We start from the raw sequence: 22880 nt of genomic DNA, 5'->3' as shown, positions 1-22880 counted from the left end.
CTATTACTTCAGAGTTTATAGTTTGGTATGACAAAGTTTGGTTTTGTTTCTAAGTCTCAATTGTCTTACAAGGTCATTGTTACATTCTTGCCTGCCTGCTTTAAGCGTTTTTTTTTTTGATAACTCACCCCATTTGTGCGCTATTTTGATGGAAATATTAGACAGGAAGTTGTGTCCATGCTTGCTATGAAGCATTCTTTTTTCAAACAAGTCCTGCACCCCAGCAAGAATGATTGTGATCCACCTAAACAACAGCTCTTTGAAGAGCTCATAAAATTGTAGGTTGAAACAAGGAAAAAAACATGAAGTGCAAGAGATTATAAGCGGTTAACTGAATTTTTGTTGATTCTCCTCACTCCCGAGCAGACCACAACCATCGTCATCACCATGGACCAGCCATGCGCGTGCTACTTCATGTCCGCAGTGCCATACATGTCCGTGCATCCCCTACATCACCACCACCACTGCCCCCTGTGCTTGCCTGCAACATGAAATCCTCCGCATTTGCAACACCCGATACTCTGATGCAACCCTTCTTCAATCACACAAGCTACACAACTAGATTCTCCGGGAGCTTGCGGAGCCTGGCATCTTTGCAGACAAGATCAACATCCCACAAAGCATGGACAAGGAGTGACATGCGTGATCTCGAGTGCTTGCCTCGCAGTTGTGGTCCTCTTTGGAGCTATGATCTGGTGGCTGCTCAAAATGAAACAACCAAAGTCTATGACTTCCAGGTCAGTTTGCTTAAATATGTATCGAAAGCTCATCGAATTGCCACCACCCAGGTTGTAAGCTCGACCGACGTTGGCATAGATCGTTGGTCCTGGGAGCTTGCCATTGACAGTGATAATGTTCTTTGTTCTTCCCAGCCACCTCACCAGCTTCTCATCACAGTAACGAACACTGGCAAGATGTTGATCCATTGGTGGGTCTCAAACTTTCCAAAACATTCTGTGATCTAATGCTCTTTCACATGGCAATTTAGGAATCCCTGGTTCAATGGCCTGGCTATGTCACGCAGTGTCCTCTCAAGCGAGGCTAATAGTTCCTCTACAACTTCACTGTGGATTCACACATGTGAACTCTCTTCTGGAATGCACACACATCATGTGGCTTCGAGCTACTGTCTATGGAGACATTGACAGCCCAGCATGAACGCAATGAAGGGCGTTGTGGATCCCAGGGACCTCTTCAGTTGCAAGGGGATCCTTGGAGGAAACTCTACCAGGTAATATAACTGAGGATTGATTAGTCTTGATATGTTGTGTTTTGCAGTCTTGCTCTGACCTTGGAGACTCGCACTTTGACTTGGCTGTGGAAAGTTTTGGTGACAGTGTAGGTAGTGCAGCAAGACTGGTCTGCAATTCTGAGCTATATGTCTGGTGTTTACCGTTGCATAGCTAAATCACGTAGTTTTTTATTCTGTTCACTTATGTTACTAATCAAGTGGCACGACAGGGTGCTGGAAAGACATCTCTAAACTATGCACTGATGGGCCAGGGTGGTGGCATTAGCATAATACTGATGGTTTTTTTTTTTTTTCCCCAGATATGGAGTGGCGTGAAGGCGTTTCATGCGGTGTAGGATACATAGATGTGGCAGGCATTAACTTGCAGGTAAAAGTTTCTTCCTTACTCAGCTTTGATTGGATTGGTTCCATGCAGAAACCCTCAGTGGCAAAAGACTCAGAGCTACAGCAGCTGCAAAATAAGGTAATGGCCCTTGAATTAAAGGTCTTCCAATTGCAAGGGCATAAGGAAAAAAAAGATCAAATAAACTTCTTTCAGAGTCAAGATTGTAGCACATTATAAAACAATGAACACCAGGCAGTGTGAAATGAACTGTGAGCTACTACGAGACCCATTTGTCTTTTGGAATGGTTTCATTGAATCTGAAGCATGTGTTGAGTGTCACAAAATAGGTTATTGAAAATACCACCCTTGAAACTCAGATCAAAATAAAATTACATAACGTTATTTGGCTAGGAATTTGCGTGCTCGACAAGGCCACCAATCTGACTTATAGCACGTTATGTTACACAGATTTGCAGCATTTGGCATTCTCATTGTCTCTGCACCATTTTCAAATTTATAGCCTTTTGCATTCTTCTGATCTATTTTGTAGAAGAGGATGTACTGCCAGAGGCATCCGTCCCTGTCAGATCCTAAGAAAGGCAGTATAAGAAGCCAAAGATCAAGTGCATGCCCGCTGACTTGATTTTCTGCCGAATCAGAGTTGTATGTCGACAGTCTTCCTGCCAGAAGAACAAAGAAACTATGGTTGTAAATCCAAGAAAAAAGCCCTAGATATACCGTCAGCATCCACAATGTCAAAGCACAGTGAGACCAGACCAGATGATAAGCTTGATCATTCAGTTGCCACGATACCAAGAGTCCCTGTGATTGCTTTGGTACTTAACTCCAAACATAAGCAGCGCCAAACTCCCAAAGCTCACGCATAGAACAGATTGTGTGCCAAACCAATCCTTGCCAGGTGATCCCTGCCACAAGCCAAAAAAAGATAAGGTGTTGTTGCACATCACAAGAACTTACACGGGATTTTCTCACGTGAGGTCACGCAGCATCCATGCGAGCAGCAAGGAGAGCACGAAGAGGCTGCAATACGTGATTCTTGCCGATCGGCGAGAGATGCTCCTCGCTAATCCCTCACAAGCCTGGCAAGCGCAAGCCGTGCAGTCGGACAAGATGTCGCCCACATTGCTGGGTGCTCCCTGGATCAAGAAGCGAAACCTTGGAATTTGATTACATTGTCCCTCGCTTTAGTTTTTATCAGTGTCTTCTCACCTCTGGCACTCAAGGAATATGTCAGCAGGTGGAGCGAGGAAGGATCATCCATGGCAATGCGACCCAATCCAATGTGGCAGCATGGCCAAGTCTTCGACACCATGCCCAGCCAGAATCTCATCTCCTGGAGCACTCTCATGCTGGGATACGCGCAGAACGGGGAATTTGAGCTCGTGTTAGGACTGTTCCAGCAGCCCCAGCACTGCACCAGTTTGCTGGATTGATCGACTATCCTCGCGGCGCTTACTGCCTGCTGGAATCTGGCTGCCAAGGGCCAGGATTGCAAGAGCTTGAGAAAGAGCTGTTTAGAGAAGGGGGCAGAAATCCATTGCCTGGATGTGAAGAATGGATTCGAAGAAGATATCTTCGTGTCGAGTAGCTTGGTAGATATGTATGTCAAGTGTTGAATGCTACAGGATTCCACGTAACAATGTGGTGTCTACGGCAATCATCCTAGGAGATGGCCAGGTCAGGAAACCAATGGTAGCTTTGGAACTCTTTGTGTTGATGCAGCAAGAAGGTTGTCCAAGAACTTTTGGAGACTATAGGCAAGTTAGGAGAGGACTAAGCTGATAGGATGTCCATACATCATATATTTTGTGTCTCATATAATTTATGGGTTCCAAGATAATTATTGTCCATCCAAGATATCCTTGCACTTGAGATTAATTGCTGAGGGCTCTAAAACTGGTGTCATTGCATATATCACAAACACTGTTTTGTTGACAAATTGCCATGGTAATGGCCACAACATTTCAAACTTTTACTTTTTTTCCTTTTTTAGTCAAGGATCAGAGCATATTTCTGCAAGCACTGAACCAATAATAGTGTTATCCTCTCTTTATCCATAGCATTGACATTAAACAATATGAACCTTGGGAAAAATGTATGACACTCTCTTTTGTGCACTATAAACTTTTATATAATACATACTAGAGGTTAATGAAGATTATATAATTGGTGCAAAGTTGGAGGTAAGAAAGCTACTTCTTGGAGTTTGTATAGGTCTGGGATGACATTTAAAAAACGTTTGAGAAAAGTGTAGTAATGGTATGGAGATTTCATTTAATCTTATGAATAGTATCTGAATTAAAGATTAAAAATAATAAGAAAAATTCACTAAATAAAGTGTAAACGTTTTATAGCAAGTGGGTATAAATCCTTATTATGTTCATAAATATCTTTAGATAAGCTTACTTTTTTCATAATTACAAATATATATGGACAAACATTTATTAAACTATTGATATTTTAACTTCAAGATGCATTACTTTCTCAATATGTCTAAAACCATTCTCCACTACTGGCTTATGAGGTTTAATACAAATGTGGTAGTAAACTAGATAACCTTGCTTATGTATAATTTTAAATGTAAAACTAGACATATAATAGAAATTCTATTATTCTTTAGTAAACTATGAATGTTAGAGGCATTATTACAGTTCAGATAAAAAGAATTTAATTCAGTGCACAATTAAAATTATAATTTCTCTAAACTAACCTATTATTTTTTGGTAGCCTATAATTCTTTAGTTTTGTGAAAACTGTGGATGTATATAGGGTTGTTCACCTTTTTTTATAAAGGCAATTAAAACATCAAATTCAGATTTATTGATGATAAAATAAATAATCTTATCTTCCCCAACACTTGCATTATTATCTAATTGCATTATTGTGCATTTATTTGGAGATGAATAGTTAAAAAATTTAGATAAATTTAACTTTTTATACAATCAAAAATTTTAATATTGTAAAATTAGAAAAGAATGGGTATGCTATATCTTCTAGCAGAGCTGGCATCTCTGCTAGATATATATATATATATATATCTCATGTATATTAAGTTTAAACCATTTTGTTAACATTGTTTCATTTTTAGAGCATTTCTCTTTTGTAAAATAAATATAGCTCAAGGAGTGAAAGAGCAAGAGCACTAAGTGATATAGGAATAGTTCTAGAGTATTCAACATCCCAACATCAAGACTAATACACAAAATAAAACTAAACAAAGTTTGGTGCTATTTTGGCATACCGATGGCCTAATGCAAGGATAGACTTATGTAGTAATCCATTTTTAAGTGTTTTTGATGAGTGTAAAAAAAAAAAGATTGTTAAATTCACTCTTTACATAAGTATCAACCATAAATTGTTGAGTGAGCTTATCAGGACATAACAATTGATCATAAAGAAAAGAATTGTTAATGCTATCTTGTGGAGATAATTGATATACATAGTATTGAAGTAGTGTTAAATGTGCATTTTTTCATGCTAACCTTTATCACCAAATGGTAAAAGTAAAGGATAGACTATAGGATCATAAGTTTCATTAAAAATAAAAATATTTTTGAGCTATGTATATATATTTCTCAGTTAAGAGATGGCTGGGAGGCTCATTAGCCATTAGCTCCCAAGCTTAGATCTAAGTAAAAGCCAATTCTAGAATTCACAAAATCTATATATATATATATATATATATATAAAAATTGAAAACTATCTTTGCATGGTAGGAGCACAAACTATGCACACCTTGAACTGTAAAAAAAAAGAAGTTGCACCAATGCTAATCTAGCAAACAACAAAACTTAGACAAAGAATTAACACACCTTTTCTAGGCCGTGGTGAGCACTCAAAAAGTCTCCTATACTTTTCATTGCATCTTGACCACCACCACCACTACAGAAGTGCAAATGAGCTGGGTTTGCTGATCAAGAACCTAAGCTAATTGTGATTGTCTCCTAGAACACTCTGAATGTAGAGAATAGGCAGAAAGATCTGACTCTCAACTTTCTGAACATGTTAAAGGATGAAAGAGGCAACTGTGTAGTGGATGATAGAAGCTATATTGCTAGTTTCAATACTTGCTCAAGCAAGAAGAAGGCAAAGAGCTTAATGGGAAGCTCATTAAAGTTTTAGAGAATACAATGATGTTTGAGCTGTGAGAGGTGGATGGGGTTTGCAAGCTATGGCTTCGAGAACTCACCTTCAGCTTGTTCTCTCTTGTAGAAGAATAGGGACTACAAACTTTTTGATGGTTTTGGCTGTGTTGAAAGCTGGCTCTAGCTTTGCCACTCGATGGCATCTACAAACCCAAATGAACAAGTCTCAAATGTCCACAACACACAAAAAACCAAATTGTTATGGTTGACAGCTAAATTAGCAGTTGCCGGCTAAACATTGACACAGATCTCCACAAGAAGCATAATTGCCACAATTGTCACTAATCCAACAAGCAAGCTTTAGCTTGATCATCTAGGGCAAGCTAAAGAACAGGCAGAATTGCTTTAGGGGCAAGACACATTGATGACACATATCAAATGCCTATGTTGCCTTACTCAAGCCAATGAGCACCTGAAGCTATAGTGATCTCCCATTGGCCCAAGGCTAACATAAGGAAAATTTTTAGCGTGACCATGCAAATTGAGCCCCCGCTAAGCCTGCAATCTAATGGCTAATGAGCCTCCCCCTTATTGCTTTATATATATAGAGACATCTTTTAACAGAGAAATATGCATATATAGCTGAAAAAAATTTCTATTTTTAATGAAAATTATATCCTTTACTTTTACCATTTGGTGATAAAGGTTAGCATGAAAAAATGCACATATAACACTACTTCAGTACTATATATATCGATTATCTCAACAAGATAGCATTAGCAATTCTTCTTTATGTTTAATTATTACATCCTGATAAGCTCACTCAACAATTTATGGTTGATGCTTATGTAAAGGGTTAAATTTAACAATTTTTTAATTTTTTTTCACATAAAAAAAACACTTAAAAATGGATTACTACACAAGTTTTATGGACTATGTTAGCAATAGAGTTCTTATTAATAATATTGAACTTGGAAAAATTATGAATTTACTTTTCACATTTCATGATAGCCTATAAGGAATATAGCAACATTATCAAGATGATATTGTTATTATCACATATTTTGGAAAGCTAATTTATTCATTACATTTACATGCAATCCAAAATGGTCTAAAATTGGCAAAACTTACAGCTAAATGAATCACTTAAGGATTGACTTGATCTTATTTCAAGAGTTTTCAATTTAAAACTTAAAGAATTCTTATATAATATAAGTATCAAAGAAAGTTTTGGGAGTGCATTGCATATGTTTATGTTATTGAATTCCAAAAATGAGGTTTGCCTCATTATCATTTCTTAACAATGTTATAAAGTGAAGATAAAATAAAAAATTATGACTTAGTTAACAAATTTGTTACTGCACAATTGCTATACCCAGTGCTAGAACCAAAATTGCATAACATAATTATAAATCATATATTATATAATCTATGTGGTAATTTAAATCTTAGAAGCCCTTGCATGAAAAGTAACAAATGAATGCTCTAAGAATTATCCAAAAGAATTTAATATTGAAATAATTTATTGTATTGATGGTTATCCTTATTACTACCAACTTAATAACAAATGCACTTTCATAAAAATGGTTGTACCATTGACAATAGATGGGTTGTTCTTTGTAATAGATACCTTTGCAAGAATAATAAAACACACATCAATGTAGACAATCTAGCATCATAATCAAAGAACAACAAGTTAACTTCACAATATCTCATTGATTATTTACTTGTATTTCTTAAAATGGAATATCATATAACATGAGATAGTTGGTATATAGAAAAGGTAATGAGAAACCACAAAGTTGTTCCCTTCTTTAGCGACAAGCTGGCCGTGGTCTCCTCCCAGAACTGGCAATTCTAAAGCTTGTGACAGAATATTATAAATTATTCTAATTTGGCATGAAGAACTTTCTTGACGTGGCCTCGTAGCTTGTCCGTGCTGTATCCATCGCCTTTACTTTACACACAGTTGAGAATTTTCATGAAGTTCTCTGGCATCTCTTGGGCACTAGTCTACTCTGGACCATTAAAATCTTTCTCATCTCCACCACCGCGTCCTTCCCTGTTGTTCCTTGGTGAAAGATCTCGCTCGGTTAAACATCCAAAACGAGAAGATAAAACCTTACATGAAAGCCTTGGATGTCGTTGTGCAGCCTCCCAGTCGTGGAGGTCCTCTGGTACATTCTGGATCTTCTAGAACCAACGACTCAACTTTCTCAACCAGGAAAAAGAAAGCAGATAAGATCCAGCGTGAAAGACATGATTTCGTTTTCCATGTACTCTTCGAGGCTGGCCATTCTACCTCGCAAAAAAACGCATCGGGGTCATTCCATGATCTTCGGTGTTTCTAAACCAGGCACATTGGGAAACTTTTGCACTGTGAACGACGAAAATATTCTATGGCCTGCTAAAATTATTGTTGAGAGTATGGTGCGTGTCCATAAAGTCGTCAATGACTGTCGTAAGAACACTCGTCTGTGCCCAGACAGTGCGAGCCATAGTTCCGGCTGGAACATGGTTGCAGCAGCAGTACAAAAGCAAAACACGTCTTTCAAAGTCGCACTCTTCGTTCCACCTGCGTTTCACACGCTGGATAAGCGAGAGGCAAAATATCAGCTACCTCATAACGCGCTGCAAATCCTTCTGATATATCTTCTGGCAAGCATTGAAGTCGGACTTTGTGATGGCCAGTACGTTCACTGGAACATTTTTAATAGGAAGTTTCACTGGAAGTTATAGCATATGTACCTCATACCATGGAAACGTCGTCTGTAAATAAAATGTTAGCAAAACAACATCGGAATAGGAAAGGCAAACCTCTTCGTTTGCGAGAATAAGGAGTCGAGTCCAGCATTTTCTGCTTTCAGTAGAAAAGAGAAAATGTGATGCGAAAGATAACTCCTGATGCAGTACGTTTACCACATGTCTTCCTATTAATACTATGGTATAAAAAACTTCACTCTAGGCGACCTGGAGAGACTTTGTAACCATGATGACGAAGAATCCGGAACAAAAAGAGCAGTCAAAGATTTCTAGATGTTTCTGACTGCATTTTCTCTCCATTATCTGAACTATCCGAGTGACAAAGAAGTTTTTCGAATCCCAGATGCTAAAGCCAGTCTACAGCAGCAGCTGACTTAACCGCATGCTGTCAGCGTGACAGGGAATAAAGATCCGCTGCTAATTTCATATCTGAGAAGATGTTGCCACTTTGGACAGTCATGAAACGCTTCAAGTACATGGACAAAAGAAGTCGGATACTGCTCCAACGCGTCATTTGCTACGCTGGTTATCGTTCGCTGGCGAGGATTCGCGTGTGTTTAAGAACCTCCAGAGCTTTGAAGTTACCTCAGAAGAAATTCTTGACTGAACAAAAGATTCATCATAATTTCAGCTCCACGTTCAGTGATTTACCCTCTTGTAGTAGTCTATGCAAGATGGCTTCCATTCCGTCCAGAGCAACATACTTTGGGACATCAGGCTTCAGCTCATTAAAAGTTGCATCCAAAGTTCTTTGGACCCTTTGACATGTTGGCTCAAGTCAATGAAGTTGCTTACCAATTGCAATTTCCCAGCTCTTCACAGCTACATGATGTTTTCCATGTCTTAGAGCTGAAGCTTCATGTAGGACCATCATGAGCTTCTACTTTGCCAGGTGTCAAACGACAAATCCCTTCAAAAAAATCTGGAAGCATACGAAGAGTGATGAAGTCCACTGCTACCACTACATCTGGCTGAAGGAGTGTAAGGTCACCAGATACCACTTGAGGCTCTAGGTTGATCAGGAGCAGTTCCACCAGCTATGCACCCTATTCTAGTGACTGCTAAAGACCAACAGACTTTTTTCAGAAAGGGGTGTGATGTTAGCTTAGGTTTATATAGTTGGAATACTAATGTTCTAGATCCTCACAATGAAGATGCAACTTTACTGCCTATGGATAGTTGTATTGCTCCATATAGTGTGCAACGAGTGAAAGGATGCACCACTTCAATACGCAGTAGTAGGTGGCATTTGAGAAGGATTTTTGCCTCTATGCCCCACATGTGTGGGAGCCACTGAATGCCATGTGGACTATAGCAGAAGGTGATCCAAATGGCTAGCACACCTTGATTGGTGATGTGAAATGAAGCTCTAGAAGGATAGATATTGATGTTTGTAATGGTGAAGGTTGGTGTATAGTACCAAGAGACCCTTGAGCTCGCCATTGTGCATTGCATTCTCTTTATTGACACAAAGGTGGTCACCAATGGTTTGTGTGCAGGCTTTCTACACTATGCAATGTCCACTACACTACACACTGCACACAACACTATAGAAGAGATATTTGACTTCACACTTTAACATATGTTTTAAACTCGCTGGACCTCTTATAAATCTCTCTCAGATTTTCAGTGTGGAGATGAGTGTTTTACTAGTGAGGAGTGGTTATGTGTTTGCATTTCAGAGGTCATGGCATGTGAGGGCATTCTTCAAGGCTGTAGTGATGGTGATACTACCCTAGAGTTGCACAGGCTTCATCATTTCACAATGGGCATGGAGTTCCTTGGCACCAAGTAGTGGGTTTGTATCCAGGTCTTTCATTGCAAGTATGGGCAAGTACCACAACTGGTAGATGCATGCAGAGCCATGCCTTCCTAAAGCAATGACTTACTCCTCCAACATAAAGGTTGAGGACCATTACTATGACCTGGAACAATTTACGTATAAGCTGAGGTATAGTCGCCTCTCTTTGGCAAGTGTTGAATGGGAGGTGGTATATAGAGTGGATTTTACGTGACAATAGTTTTGCATGGACTTTATATGACAAGCATACATACCAATTTTTGCAACATTTACATATAGTGTGTTATATATAAAAATGTATCGATTATAATATAACAAAATCTTTTTATATTATCAAGAAGCATCCTACATACTTCCATTTGCTCCCAAAAACCTAATAGTATGTTCCAAATAAACATATATAAAAAGGTTCTATGTAGACTTGTTATATTCATCCTTATATAAAATACAAATCCTTAAGCCCAAAAATGGAGCCGAAAGTGTACTATATGGTAGTGGTTGAAATGAAAGTCTAACAAATATAACACATTGGGACTAAAAGTTCCAACCCAAAAGGGTGAGAGCAAGAGTGAAACTCCAAATGATGTGATTAAGGAATGAGGAAAAAATGATTGGCAAATGAATCTTTAGAAAGGGACACAAGAAGGATTGACACATGATAAGTGTCATGACACATGGAAGTGTTAGAATCAAGTCTGAGATAGAATTTGAGAAGGAGTCCAAAAAAGAGTCCAAGAAAAAGTCTGAAATGGAATCCAAGAAGGAGTCTGAGATGAAGTCCAAGAAAGAGTCCAAGATGGAGTTTAAAAAAGAGTTTAAGATGGAGTCCAAGATAGGGATTGAGACCAGGACCGAGATCAGAACCAAAACCAAGTCTAAGACCAAGTCCGAGTCTGAGATTGAGTTCGAGTCTGGGTCTAAGTCCAAGTTCAAGTCTAAGGATGAAAGCCCAAAATGATCATCTTCTAAACCCTAGAGGTTTGGTGAGCTTTAAAAAGATAGTAAGGGCAAGACTCCAATAGAACCAATTTGGCCAAAAAAAGCCAGGAAAGTTATACCCACATGATAAGTAATGATATAATTGTAAGCTCCTAAATTTGGACTTCCCGGGAGGTCACCCAGAACCCAAAACCCAAAACCGATTATCCCAAAACCCTTAACCGATTGGAAAAGGGAGTGCACTCTTGTTCATGGGCCCTTTCCCTCTATATGTGAACCCTTATGGATTGTCTCTCGAGTCGTTCCCTTTGATTGTTTACAATCCATCACGCTTCCCTGCAAGTTCACGCCCTCGTGAATGGAAACTAAGAGCCGTAGCTCTCCTGAGAGCCTCACTCTCTTAACACCCTACCCCAACTGAGCAAACTGAACCTGCCAGATGTCAATTTGACCTCTCTGATACCAAATGTAAGCTTCCCTGCCAGATGTCAATTTGACCTCTCTGATACCAAATGTAAGTTTCTAAGTTTGGACTTCCCAGGAGGTCACCCAACCTAGTACTATTCAAACCCAAGGACGCTTAACCCCAACTATCCCAAGACCTTTAACCGATTGGAAAAAGGGGTGCACTTTTGTTCATGGGCCCTTTCTCTATATATGTGAACCCTTATGGATTGTCTCTCGAGTCGTTCTTTTTAATTGCTTACAATAACCATCAAGAAATCCAAGGCTAAAGTGAACATAAACAGCCCAATAGGATAGTTTGGTGAAGTGCTCAAGAGCCGGCTATAGCTCCCCTAGGAAATCAAATAGTCAATGATCCCAATCCAAATATGTGTGGCATTACCTACTTGGATACTTGGTTTGGCTTATTGGAACTTCGCTCTAACAACATGGCTAGAGCACTTAAGGACATAAGGTGGGGAGAGTACCCACAAAGCTCATATAATGCTACAATGTTTCAAAATGTTGTCTTAAAGTCTTGGATTATGGAAAGAAAGAGGAATAGTCTTTTTATGTAGTTTAATTAAGGATACAGTCACATGGTGAGAAAGTCTCAGATGTTAGTAAGATTTAGCAGTTGGGCCTTCAGGCTATAACCCAATATCAGTGTTAACAAGCATAACCATAGATAAAGAGGGACTTGGTGGGGATTAAAGAAGAGACATTGGGGAAAGATGTTCCCTATATCTCCAAGCATCCTAAAGATGCTAAAATGTGGTCATAGGATGACCACTCATGGATAGATGGTTTAGTTTTTTAAAGATAGGACTATAGTATAGGTGGTTTTGGACTACCAATGAGACAAGGGTAAATGGATATGGCTTTAGTATAACAGGCTGAGATGTCAATAGTACCTTTGGGATGTTTATTATAGGATTGGACATATGGAGCACTTGGACTAAATGCAAAGACTAAATGGTGTGAATGTCATTTAGAGGGCTAATATGTCCCTAAGTTGAAAATAGGACTTATGGAGGTTATGAGTTAAACTCCTCCAAATAGTCAAAGGTGTGATTAAATGACTAAAGTAGAATAGAAAATTTAATCATTTTATGTCTCATTTTGTATATTTAACTTTACTTCACTATCATATTTGTTGGCTTCACTATGTCGAGGTTAGATGTTGCATTCAAACTCAATATGCTCATCCCATAAATCATTCATTTGTCCTCACTCCACTTCCTTACTCCATCATCGAGGCAAGACTCTTATCTGTCCCCTATACCCCCTCTAAAGAAAAAAAAAAGTTTGAAGTGTTAAGATAAAGAGGAAAAAGTAAGAAAAATTGAGGAAGAATGCTTCACACACGTACTCAACATCTAAATTAATACAAGGAAGATGGAAAACACTCAACTCAATATTGGATTAAGAATAAAAATTATAAAAATCACAAATAATCAATGTGCCAAGAAAAGGAAATGTTGTAAATGAGGAAAAAACACTAAAAATTTCAGAAGATATCAAAGGCTGAAAAATAAGAAAAGGTTGAGAATTTCTTTTCATACCTATCTCTAAAACAATCAAATTCCTTGTTAGTAAAAATTCATTCAAGTTTGTAAATATTGTCTTCCCAATTTTTTGAACACCCTCCAAGAACTAGACTAGATCATTTATAATTCTCCAAATGATATTATGATCATACTCTATATCAACAAAATATGGTAAAACACTAAGAATAGAAAAAGTCATGTAATCATATCTCAGAGGAAGGAGGAGAGGAGAGGAAATGAAAGGAAAGGAAAGAGGAGAAAAGAGGGGGGAAAGTCAATTTAAAGAGGATAAAACTATATAAATAATGTTAGATGATACTTAATTGATGATAGCATGACATTGGAAGGATATGGGAATAAATATGTTAATTGACCCTTGGAGAATGTCCATATACTATACTACTATACTTAGCATATTACCCAAAATGGTAATACATGTATATATGTATATATATTTATAGATCTTATAAAGTATTATATCTATTTTCCCAATAGAACTTACATCCTTGCATATTCATTAGGTCTAACATTCTACCTCAATTTGCATTAAGATAATCTATGAAAAAAAATCATTTCTATTATTATAAAATATCCTTTTGTAATATTATAGATTTTATAGTTCTACTATATGATTTTTTATGATCGAATTGATGAGAATTTGTGTTTATTTTGTCTAAATGGTTTACACAAAAGAAAATATAGCTTTATTTAAACATATAATTTTAACATGATAAACCACTTAAACAGGTTTCACATGTTTTTGTCTGGACTGATTATGATTCAGGTTCAAGATTTGACTACCAAATTATTATATTATATATAGAATTGAATGATAAGCAAAATGAGATTGTACATATTGTTACATACACGTGTCCAAATCTTGCCTAGATTTGGAGCATCGTGATTCTTCCAAGCTAGGGATGGAGCTCTAGGTTGAATGCCAAATGCCAAGGCAAGACAAGAAAGTTTGAGGCTTGTTGGCATGGTAAGTCCACCTTCCCAAGAGGGAGCCTCTACACTTAGGTGTTGGCAACCAGTTAGTCCCATTAAGTGTGTAATAATGTCTTTGCCTGCATAGGACTCTTGGGCTAATCAATGTGATGCGTTTGCCCAGCCTTGGGCTGGCCACTTAGTCTTCACAGTGTGAGGTAGGTTGGGTGTCATCCTGACCCAACGTGAAAGAAGGCTAAATGGGCAACCACTTAAGTGGATTCACAGGCGAGTGCAAGTGTGAGGGTGAGCCTTGGCCACAGCTGCCAAGGCGCCACTTTATGGAGCTGGGTGCTCAACACTTAGTATGTCAAATCAAGGCTAATCTCTAGTCTGGCTAGGAAGTGGATAATGGTCCCAACTCAGTGCTCCACCACGTAAGGAAGTAGCCGAACCATTGGGAAGTTAAAGTAGCCATGTCGCATCCATGTGTCATTGAGTGACATGTGGTCAGTCTAAGGAGCTTGACAAACTGGTCCCCCTCCACAGGGAGATACCAGAGTGGGGAGTGTGCCCAGGGCCAAGTTATCGCAAGCCAAGCTGAACATACTGAGCATTTTGCCAAAGGCTCGTCTCACAAGTACGAGACGGCACTTCAGCTGTTAGACTTACCTTTGTTCCGTCCCGTCGTTAGCTAGTGTTCAGGAGAGCATCTCACAATATGGTACTTCAGTGTGAAGGCTGGGGGATGCGACTCTCCCCCCCCCCGCCGGGAGCCACAGATGTCAAGACGCTACTCCCTACGTCCCATCACCATACGTCACCATACGTGGTGGAATCACCATGGATGGGCAACCTTGCCTTCCTCCCAACCTCACAGATTCAACATGGATTTGCCAAATAATTGCACAGTTTAAACATTATTTCTAACATCTTTAAATGATTGTTTCTACTTAGTCCAGCCAGTTAAAGATTATTCCAGTTTCACGTGAAGAACTTGCTTGACGTGGCCCCGTAGCTCGTCCGTGCTGAATCCATCGCCCTTGTGGTAGACAAAGTTGAGAATTCTCATCATGTTCTCAAACACGCGCTTGCATCTCTTGGGCACTGCTCTGGGCCGGAGCACGTCCTCAACCAGCTCCTCCATCGTCGCATTCAGAATCTTTCTTATCTCCACCACAGCGTCCTCCACACTCGTTCCCGGGTGTTCCTTCATGTAGATCGCAATCCACGAGAATTCCCCCCCGCTGCTCTCGCGCTGGAATGGGAAAGATCTCGGGTAAACATCCAAAAATAAGAAGATGAAAGCTTACGTGAAAGCCTTGGATGTCGTTGAGCAGCCTCCCAATCGTTGAGACCCTCACGTACATGTTGATGCAGTCCGGATGGTCGAGAACCGACGACTCAACTTTCTCGTCCAGGAAAAGGATTGCAGATAAGATGATGGGTTCCAGCGCGAAGGACGTGATTCCGTTTTCCATGTACTCCTCGAGGCTGGGACAGTGATTCGTCAACCTCCATTCTGCCTCGCGAAAAAACGCATCGCAAAGTCTTTCCCACTGATAAAACCAATTAGAAAGGCTGTGTTCTAGAGGTGCCAAGAGATACCTACTTGAGCTCGTAAGTTAGCCGTCATATCTCTGCCTTGTACGGCGGAAGCACACTCGGCTGTCCATGTAACCGTCTTAAACAATCCCTGAAAAATAATCCTAGCGGCTTCGTTCAGCTCCAAGGCGGACGGATCCCATCTGTGTGATAGCACAAGATACAAAAACTATACATACTGAAAAGTCTTTAGATGTGTAGTACCTTTTCACGGCAGTGCAAAAGTTCCTCAAATTGTCGAGAGAATCGTGCGTGTCCATAAAGTCGTCAATGACTGTCGCAAGAACACTCATCTGTGCCCAGACAATGCGAGCCATCGAGAGTTCCGGCTGGAACATGGTTGCAGCGGCGGTAAAAAAACATAACACTTCTTTCTGTCGGGCAAAACCCAGACGTCCGAAGTCGCACTCTTCGTTCCACCTGCGTTTCAAAAGCTATATAGCAAAGAAGCAAAAACATCGAACACAGCTACCTCATAACGCGCTGCAAATCCGACCGATAGATCTTCTGGCAAGCATTGAAGTCGAACTTTGTGAAGGCCAGTAACGAAGCACGTTCACTGGAAAATTTCGAATAGAAATTTTAGGAACCTCTTCTAATTTACGGGAAGCTGTCGCATACCTCATGCTTATGGAATCCATACTTGTCATAAATTTAGTCATGTACTCAATGTGCTGGACCCGATGCGGTATACTATACCATGGAAACGTCGTCTGTGAAGAAAACATTTGCGAAAGAACACATCGGACTGTAGTGAAGGCAAACCTCTTGGTTCGCGACATCAATGATTGGAGTCGAGTCTAGCATCTTTCTGCTTTCACTAGGAAAGAGAAAATGTGATGCCAAAGACAGCTCCTTTAAATCGCGTGTCTCGCAGAATGTTCGTTGATGTAGCACGTCTGCCACATGAAAATCCTTGTTTTACTGAGACTATGATATAAAAATCTTCACTTCACTCTACCTGGGGAGACTTCGTAGCCATGACGACGAAGAATCCGGAACAAAAGAGCAGAATCTTCAAAGCTTTTTAGATGTTGTTGACTTCCGCTACCTGCGGCATTTCCCCTCCAAAATCTGTTCACAAGTTGCTAAACATTCCGAGTGACAAGAAGTTTACCTGAAAGCTTGAATCAATGTTTGCTCGATGTCTTTCTCAAAGAACCTTTCGATTCCCAGATGCTCAAGCCAGTCTACAAGTCGCAGCAGCTGACTCAAGTTCTTGTTTGGTTTGGTCAATGGGCCCTCAAGAAGACCGTTTAGGAAACGAAGGCACTTTCTGTCTCCGGTGTGCATGTACGCGCACGCCGTCAGTGTGACAGAGAATAAAGATCCACTGCTACTTTGATATCTGAGAAGATGTTGCCACTTTGGACGGTCATGAAACGCTTCAAGCATATGCACGAAAGAGGTCGGATACTGGTCCAACGCGTCATTTGATACCCTGATTATCATGACAAAAGTTACTGTTGTTTAAGAACCTCAAGAGTACCTCTGAAGAAATTCCTGACCCTGTTCTCGAATATATTGAACAAAAGATTCGTCATAATTCAGCTCCAAATCCAGTGCCTTGCCCTCTTGTAATAATCTATGCAAGATGGCTTTCATGTCTTTTGTAAGTTTATTGTGAACTAGTGGCAGCCGAGACATTAAAAAGCTTACACCTGCACGAAGAACGCTGTTTCTCTTTCTCACGGATGCCAGAAAGGAAAGAGCTTACCTCTTTGGACGCTACACTCCCCTCGGTTCCATGTTTTCAGAGCAGTGACACACGATAGTGTGCTGCAAACCCGTTGAACATCTTCTTCTCCTTGATCCCAGGACCCATCCTCGCACTGGTTGTGAACGATCCATTCCAAGCTCCGAGGAAACTGGGGCCCAAGTTCTGGGTTATGAGCATGAGGTATTCGAGCAATCCATCCCATGTCGTAAGCTGAGAAGCCGGAAGCATCGTTCACGCCAGCAAACAGCTTCTTGATAGTGCTCTGCAATCAAGGAAAAACCTCTAGCAGATCAGAGGAAGAAAAGCCTGGGCACCTCTTTGCTTGACAGATGGGACTGAATGCTGAGAGTACCATGAACTTCTCGTCCAGCTCTCAGCACAAGGCCTGAAACAATAACAAGCTTGTGACGACAAAAGCCACACAAGAAAATAGAGCTACCTGCTGAGAATTGGGTGAAAGAGCCCACATTCAGAGCCTTGGAGCGTCTATCGGAGTGAAAATACTTGATCTTGTTGTCTTGCGTGAAGAAGCCGCTAGAAATTTGTATAGCACTAAAACTCATCCTTGCCACAGCCAGTTAGAGGCCACTTTGTTCTTTGACAAGACCGCCAAATGGAGAGAGGGCATGGATTACTGCGCCAGTTTGCGTTCCTGTGTATTTCAAGTCTGTGCACACAAGGTGTAACGAAATCGAAATATGAACAACCACTAAAAGTATGGAATGTATAAGGAAACAAAATGCACGAACAATTATTCCCCAATGCAACACTCCAGAGACAGCAGTAATCACTCTTGTATCGCATACCTCAATTTGACTGTTAACAATTCCAGACCTTCTGCAGTGCCAAACAGCACCACGGCAATGGCCTTTATGAAACATAGAAATGCTTCTTCAATTATCTCCTGCAAAGTGAACAAAGTTGGCTAGCTTCAAAACCTCTCATCGATTATTTACCTGCATTTCTATCTTCAAGTGAAACAGTTTAGTGGGGTATACAGACAATGAGAAATCACAATGCCCACCTTCATGAAGAGCTCCATCCGGAGAGACACCCAGATGTGGGATCTGGCGGCACTGTCCGGAGTCCATATTAGCACATCGAACTCGAAACTTTCCCTTGGAATAAGCAAGACATTGATAGCTGCGAGTGGAGCTAAGAGCTTTTACCCCGTTGTTGAATGTATCCACGGAAGGGACTGATTGCTGAGAGTACCATAGATTTTTAGTGAAGCTTGCACGTTCTGTAGAAAAAAGACTTTTGTTCTACATACCGTAATTACACACGCTCTCTATCTGTCTCTCTACTGGTTTGTACCTCGATCTAGAAACGTTCCCTCCGTGACGATTTCTTGTTGGCAATTTGTTTTTTTATCTGAAGCCTTTTCTGATCTTCAGCAGCAGCTCTGGAATCCACAAGAGACCAGCGGTCAGTCCTTTACAATGGATTACGAAGGAATCGCCAGCACTACATACAACTTGATGACGCGATTTTTCGTCTCTTCCGAAGGAGGCGGCGGCACATAGCATGCTTCATCAATTATCTCCTGCGAGAGTTGGAAAAAATGGCTAAGCTTCACAACCTTTTCTTTATCAATTACTTACCTGTATTTTTTCAAGCGCGTCTTCTATGTTTCCCCTGCCAATTATCCGTCGTGAAACTCTGTCAGAAAAACGCAAGCACTACGTACTTTTGCGTCCTGTTCTTTGTCGATGTCACAACAAGCTCCCCCTCATTGTTGATCCTGTTCCTTTCCTACAAAAACGATGAGTTCGCAAGCGTTTCGCCGAAACGAGCACAGCTCTCTCACTTCTTTCTAAACATGACCGACCGTTTGAAGCAGCTTGAGCCTGGCTCTGAGGGGCAGCCACTGAGCAGCCATGACCTTGAAACGCATGTCCACCTTGGTGTTCACTGCCACAGGAAAATTTGGTACGAGGGAAGGATCAATGAAACTGGCAAACCACGTACCTTTGTTCACGTTTTGGCCTCCAGCACCGCTGCTCCTGGCGAAGCTCATCGTAACATGATCTTTCAAGCGCAAAAGGAAAAGAAAAAAAAAAGAAGAGAGGAAGCAAAGCGAGAGTAAGAAACCATACACAAGGAAAAATGCTTTAAAAAAAAAAGAGAAACACGCTCACCCATTGTAACCTTTGGAGGTGGCCCCGTAGCCTCTTCCAACGCGTCCTCTTCCCTCGCATTCATCACTTGCTGCCGCTGGAACAGCCTCGACGAGACCTTCTTTTCATCGTCATCGGCCAATCGAGCGCAGGAGCTGCTCACACCCCGCGCTGATCGCGGCCGCAGTAGCAGCAGGAGCAGCCGCCGGTGCTGCGCCAGAGAAAAGGAGCTCATTTGGAGGAAACTGCGAAGAACCCTAAATATTGTCGCGGAAGAGCCCTAATGTGTGGGAGAGAGTGCTGTGCGCGATTAAAAAAATCTTGGGAGTGTTGTATTCCAACTTCTTCTGTGTCTTTATCTAAAGTCTCGGAAAGATATAAAAAATTAGAGTCCAACGAAAAGTTCCAATGACAAATGCAAGATGGAATTGAGAGAGGGAGAATCGGAGAGCGGGTATGGCGTCTCCAGCATTATATGGTGCTTTGCTGCTCTGCCACTGCCATCGAGAGAATCATGGAGTTTGCCGCCCAAGAACTCCATGAGGAATCCACGACGCCCCAGATCGAGAAGCGGCTCAATGCGATCGTGGAGAAGAAGCAGCACGCTCGTCTGGGAGCTGGATGGGGAAGAAGGTTTGGATTCACTCTCTACAACGTGTGGTGGCTCGTGATATTCCCCGTCAATCTTGTCATCGTCGCGGCCCTCTTCTCGATCGATGTGGACGACCTTCGCGTCAATCGCGCGGAGCTGGCCACCGCCATGGCGCTTATGAATCTCCTGGCGGTAGCGGCGATCCGCGACGGCACGGCGCTGCTGCTGCTTTACAAGATCGTTGGCCGGATCCCATGGAGGAAATACTTCTTTAATCGAATGCTCCACTGCAATGGCATTGTATACATTTTATTATACAATGCCGCCATTGCAGTGGAGCATTCGATTAAAGAAGTATTGTATAATATAATTGCGTTTGATACATACATATAATGTTGCACCACAAGTTACGCCACAAGTACCTCTAGACCTTGAATCTGCTCAAAGTTTGGAGTGAAGATGAAAAGAAGAAAGGGCAAGTGTTGCCCAAATGAAAGTGTGAAGGTGGATTAGAGGTGGAAAAAGTGCATATCAGCCATGCCTGTAGAGAGGATGCCTCCTAGCTTACTTATAGAAATGCTAGCATGATTGCAACAGTACATAGGAAAACTGGTGCCTTTGCAAAAACACTACGGCTGGTTAAGAGAAGTGGATGTAGGGTAAGAGGCTGCTCCAAAGAAAGACCTGGATGCCGTGATCAAGAGCTCCTATAGTTGAAATAGGACTCAGCTACATTGTGAGTAGAAGAGGTAACTGCTGTGCCGTAAAGAGTTGTTGCTAAATCTGAAAACTGGTAAAAAACTTGACCTGGATTGTGGAGGTGACATATAGGATACTATAATGAATCTTTACCTGGTTGTTGAGAAGAAATTTCAAGCTAAATGTGGAATATGGTAGAAAGTGAAAGGTGGTAATTGTGAAAGGTGTAAAAGTGGAGGAATGTAGGATGGGAAATTTTGAGCATAACAAAAAATTACAAAGCTTGTCGTAGTAATGTAGTTCCAAGTCTAGAATCCAAGCAAGGAACTACCTCTTCAAAGAACAAAGGAAAAAAACCAAAGAAAATGAAAAGAAAAAAAAAAGAAGAAAGCAAATGAGAAAGAAGTCATTACTGGAAGAGAACAGGGTAAAGCAAGTCCATGCTTGCTAGAGCTGTGAAGAAGACTTCTTCATGTGGGTGTAGAAGCTCTGAAACTAGCTAGATGAACCAAGGCGATGCAGATGCCTGCAAAAGGAAAGTGTGCCATTGCTATGTGGTTGTGGTATAAGACTTCTGGATGTTGAAAAAGATATTGTGGAAAAGTAGAAGAGTCGCTCACCAAAATCTGGTGGTTGCATAAAGTGGTGATATCAACAAAAAATATGTGGCATACTCACAATTGAAGAGATCACACTGCGGCTGTAAGCCTGCTGTGTGGGGACGTGGTAAGGTTGTGCCTAGAAAGCTGCTGTAGTCATGATGAATTGCTAAAACATGGCTCCATTTGCTGCTGCGAATATGATAGAGCAGGGCCTAGAGATGGCTGAAGGGACATATTGTTCCATGTTGAAGCAAGAAGAAATGACTGATGCCACGCAAATGCCAGCTTTTTTTGCTTTTTGCAAAGTATTTGCCTTTGCAGACAGAAACCTTACATGCAATACGTCAAAAGGCTCTGCTAGTAGATGGAAAATCTCTGTAGAAGTCTCCTGGAGATCACCATGAAGCTCTAGTGCCAATAACATGGGAGAAGAAGTTGCCCATGTTGGGCATCACATGGAGAAATCCTACAAATGAGTTAGTAGGAAAGAACAGATAGTGGGGTGGATATTTCACCTAAAATATAAGTGAAAAGTTGCCACAAAAGAATTCTCAGCCATAGCTCCAAATGCCACCAAGTTGTAGTTATGCTCAGAATGTCCAATGCATGAAAAGTGAGGATCCTAGACAGCATTGGGTCCAACCTCAAATAAAGAGGCTCGAGTCTCCAGACAAGTTCTAGTGGGAAAGGTAGATTCAGCCAGAGGCTCCATTTTGTTGTTCTCCATGACCTCTAGAATCTAGCCTTTCTGTGTTGGGGAGTGGAAATCTTGCTCATCAAGCTGCTCTACTTCTTGTGGGAGTAAGTCTGGATCCACTATTAGTACCTCCAAAACAGCCAAGAAAGGCTTCCCCAGCCAAATGTGAGGCATTTATCGAGAGGTCTTCATAACTGAGTGGTGTTAGTTGGAAAGGAGTGCTTGCATCCCAGAGAGTTTACATGCTGTAGAGTAAATGGTTGAGCTCCACAGAAGGATATTTCATGATAAAAGCGCAATTTAGGACATGGATCCCCGGCAAAGAGTCATTGTCAATCAGCTCTAGAAAGATGATTGGAAAGCATCAACTTTAGGGATGCTCTAAGCTGCTGCAACTGAAGAGATGGCTGGGGATGGCGAGAGGGCGCTTTGCTTGTTGGAAAAGGTAGCAAAGTGAATATGAAGAACAATCCTTTGTGTGAATCTGTCTGAACATGAATAGCAGCCTACTAACTTCATCCAAGAATGAGTGGTATATCCGTGGCTGACTCATAATTCACCATCAAGAAATCCACCAAAGTTTCCACCTTTCATTCACCACCTTTCTCTGTAGCAACCTCTTGGATAGGGAGGTAAAATGGTTATGGAAACAGTATTTGGATCTTTGTTGGTGAAGATAGTGGAGGTGTTGGACCTTGATTAGGAAAGCCATCTAGAATTATGGATGCTGTCATG

General features: G+C 40.9%; 2 protein-coding genes across 6 annotated transcripts; both read right to left on the bottom strand.

Moving 5' to 3' along the window:
- Nucleotides 1–14991: 14991 nt before the first annotated feature.
- Nucleotides 14992–18749, bottom strand: LOC9659670 (bifunctional isopimaradiene synthase, chloroplastic). Of its 5 annotated transcripts, none has more exons than XM_024669625.1 (14): nucleotides 18709–18749; nucleotides 18460–18640; nucleotides 17750–18399; nucleotides 17433–17697; nucleotides 17205–17376; nucleotides 16833–17156; nucleotides 16677–16789; nucleotides 16481–16614; nucleotides 16337–16428; nucleotides 16188–16274; nucleotides 15920–16135; nucleotides 15723–15858; nucleotides 15424–15669; nucleotides 14992–15368 (listed from the first exon to the last, which is right to left on the bottom strand). In XM_024669625.1, exons 3-14 carry the CDS (start codon nucleotides 17996–17998, stop codon nucleotides 15084–15086), a joined length of 2319 nt encoding a protein of 772 aa, XP_024525393.1. In that variant the 5' UTR covers nucleotides 17999–18399; nucleotides 18460–18640; nucleotides 18709–18749; the 3' UTR covers nucleotides 14992–15083. The 5 variants fall into 5 exon arrangements, with proteins under 5 accessions (XP_024525393.1, XP_024525394.1, XP_002964746.1 ...); XM_024669626.1 differs by having other exon boundaries at nucleotides 17750–18339; nucleotides 18392–18403; nucleotides 18460–18738; XM_002964700.2 differs by having other exon boundaries at nucleotides 17750–17820; nucleotides 17875–18399; nucleotides 18460–18738.
- A 376-nt stretch (nucleotides 18750–19125) lies between these two features.
- On the bottom strand, nucleotides 19126–19819 carry LOC112344590. The gene is made up of 4 exons (XM_024669629.1): nucleotides 19577–19819; nucleotides 19407–19466; nucleotides 19246–19349; nucleotides 19126–19190 (listed from the first exon to the last, which is right to left on the bottom strand). Exons 1-3 carry the CDS (start codon nucleotides 19788–19790, stop codon nucleotides 19252–19254), a joined length of 372 nt encoding a protein of 123 aa, XP_024525397.1. The 5' UTR covers nucleotides 19791–19819; the 3' UTR covers nucleotides 19126–19190; nucleotides 19246–19251.
- Nucleotides 19820–22880: the final 3061 nt, after the last annotated feature.

Source organism: Selaginella moellendorffii, unplaced genomic scaffold (genome assembly GCF_000143415.4).
Source record: "Selaginella moellendorffii unplaced genomic scaffold, v1.0 SELMOscaffold_5, whole genome shotgun sequence".
Lineage (NCBI taxonomy): Eukaryota > Viridiplantae > Streptophyta > Lycopodiopsida > Selaginellales > Selaginellaceae > Selaginella > Selaginella moellendorffii.
This window is presented reverse-complemented; position numbering and strand designations above follow the sequence as displayed.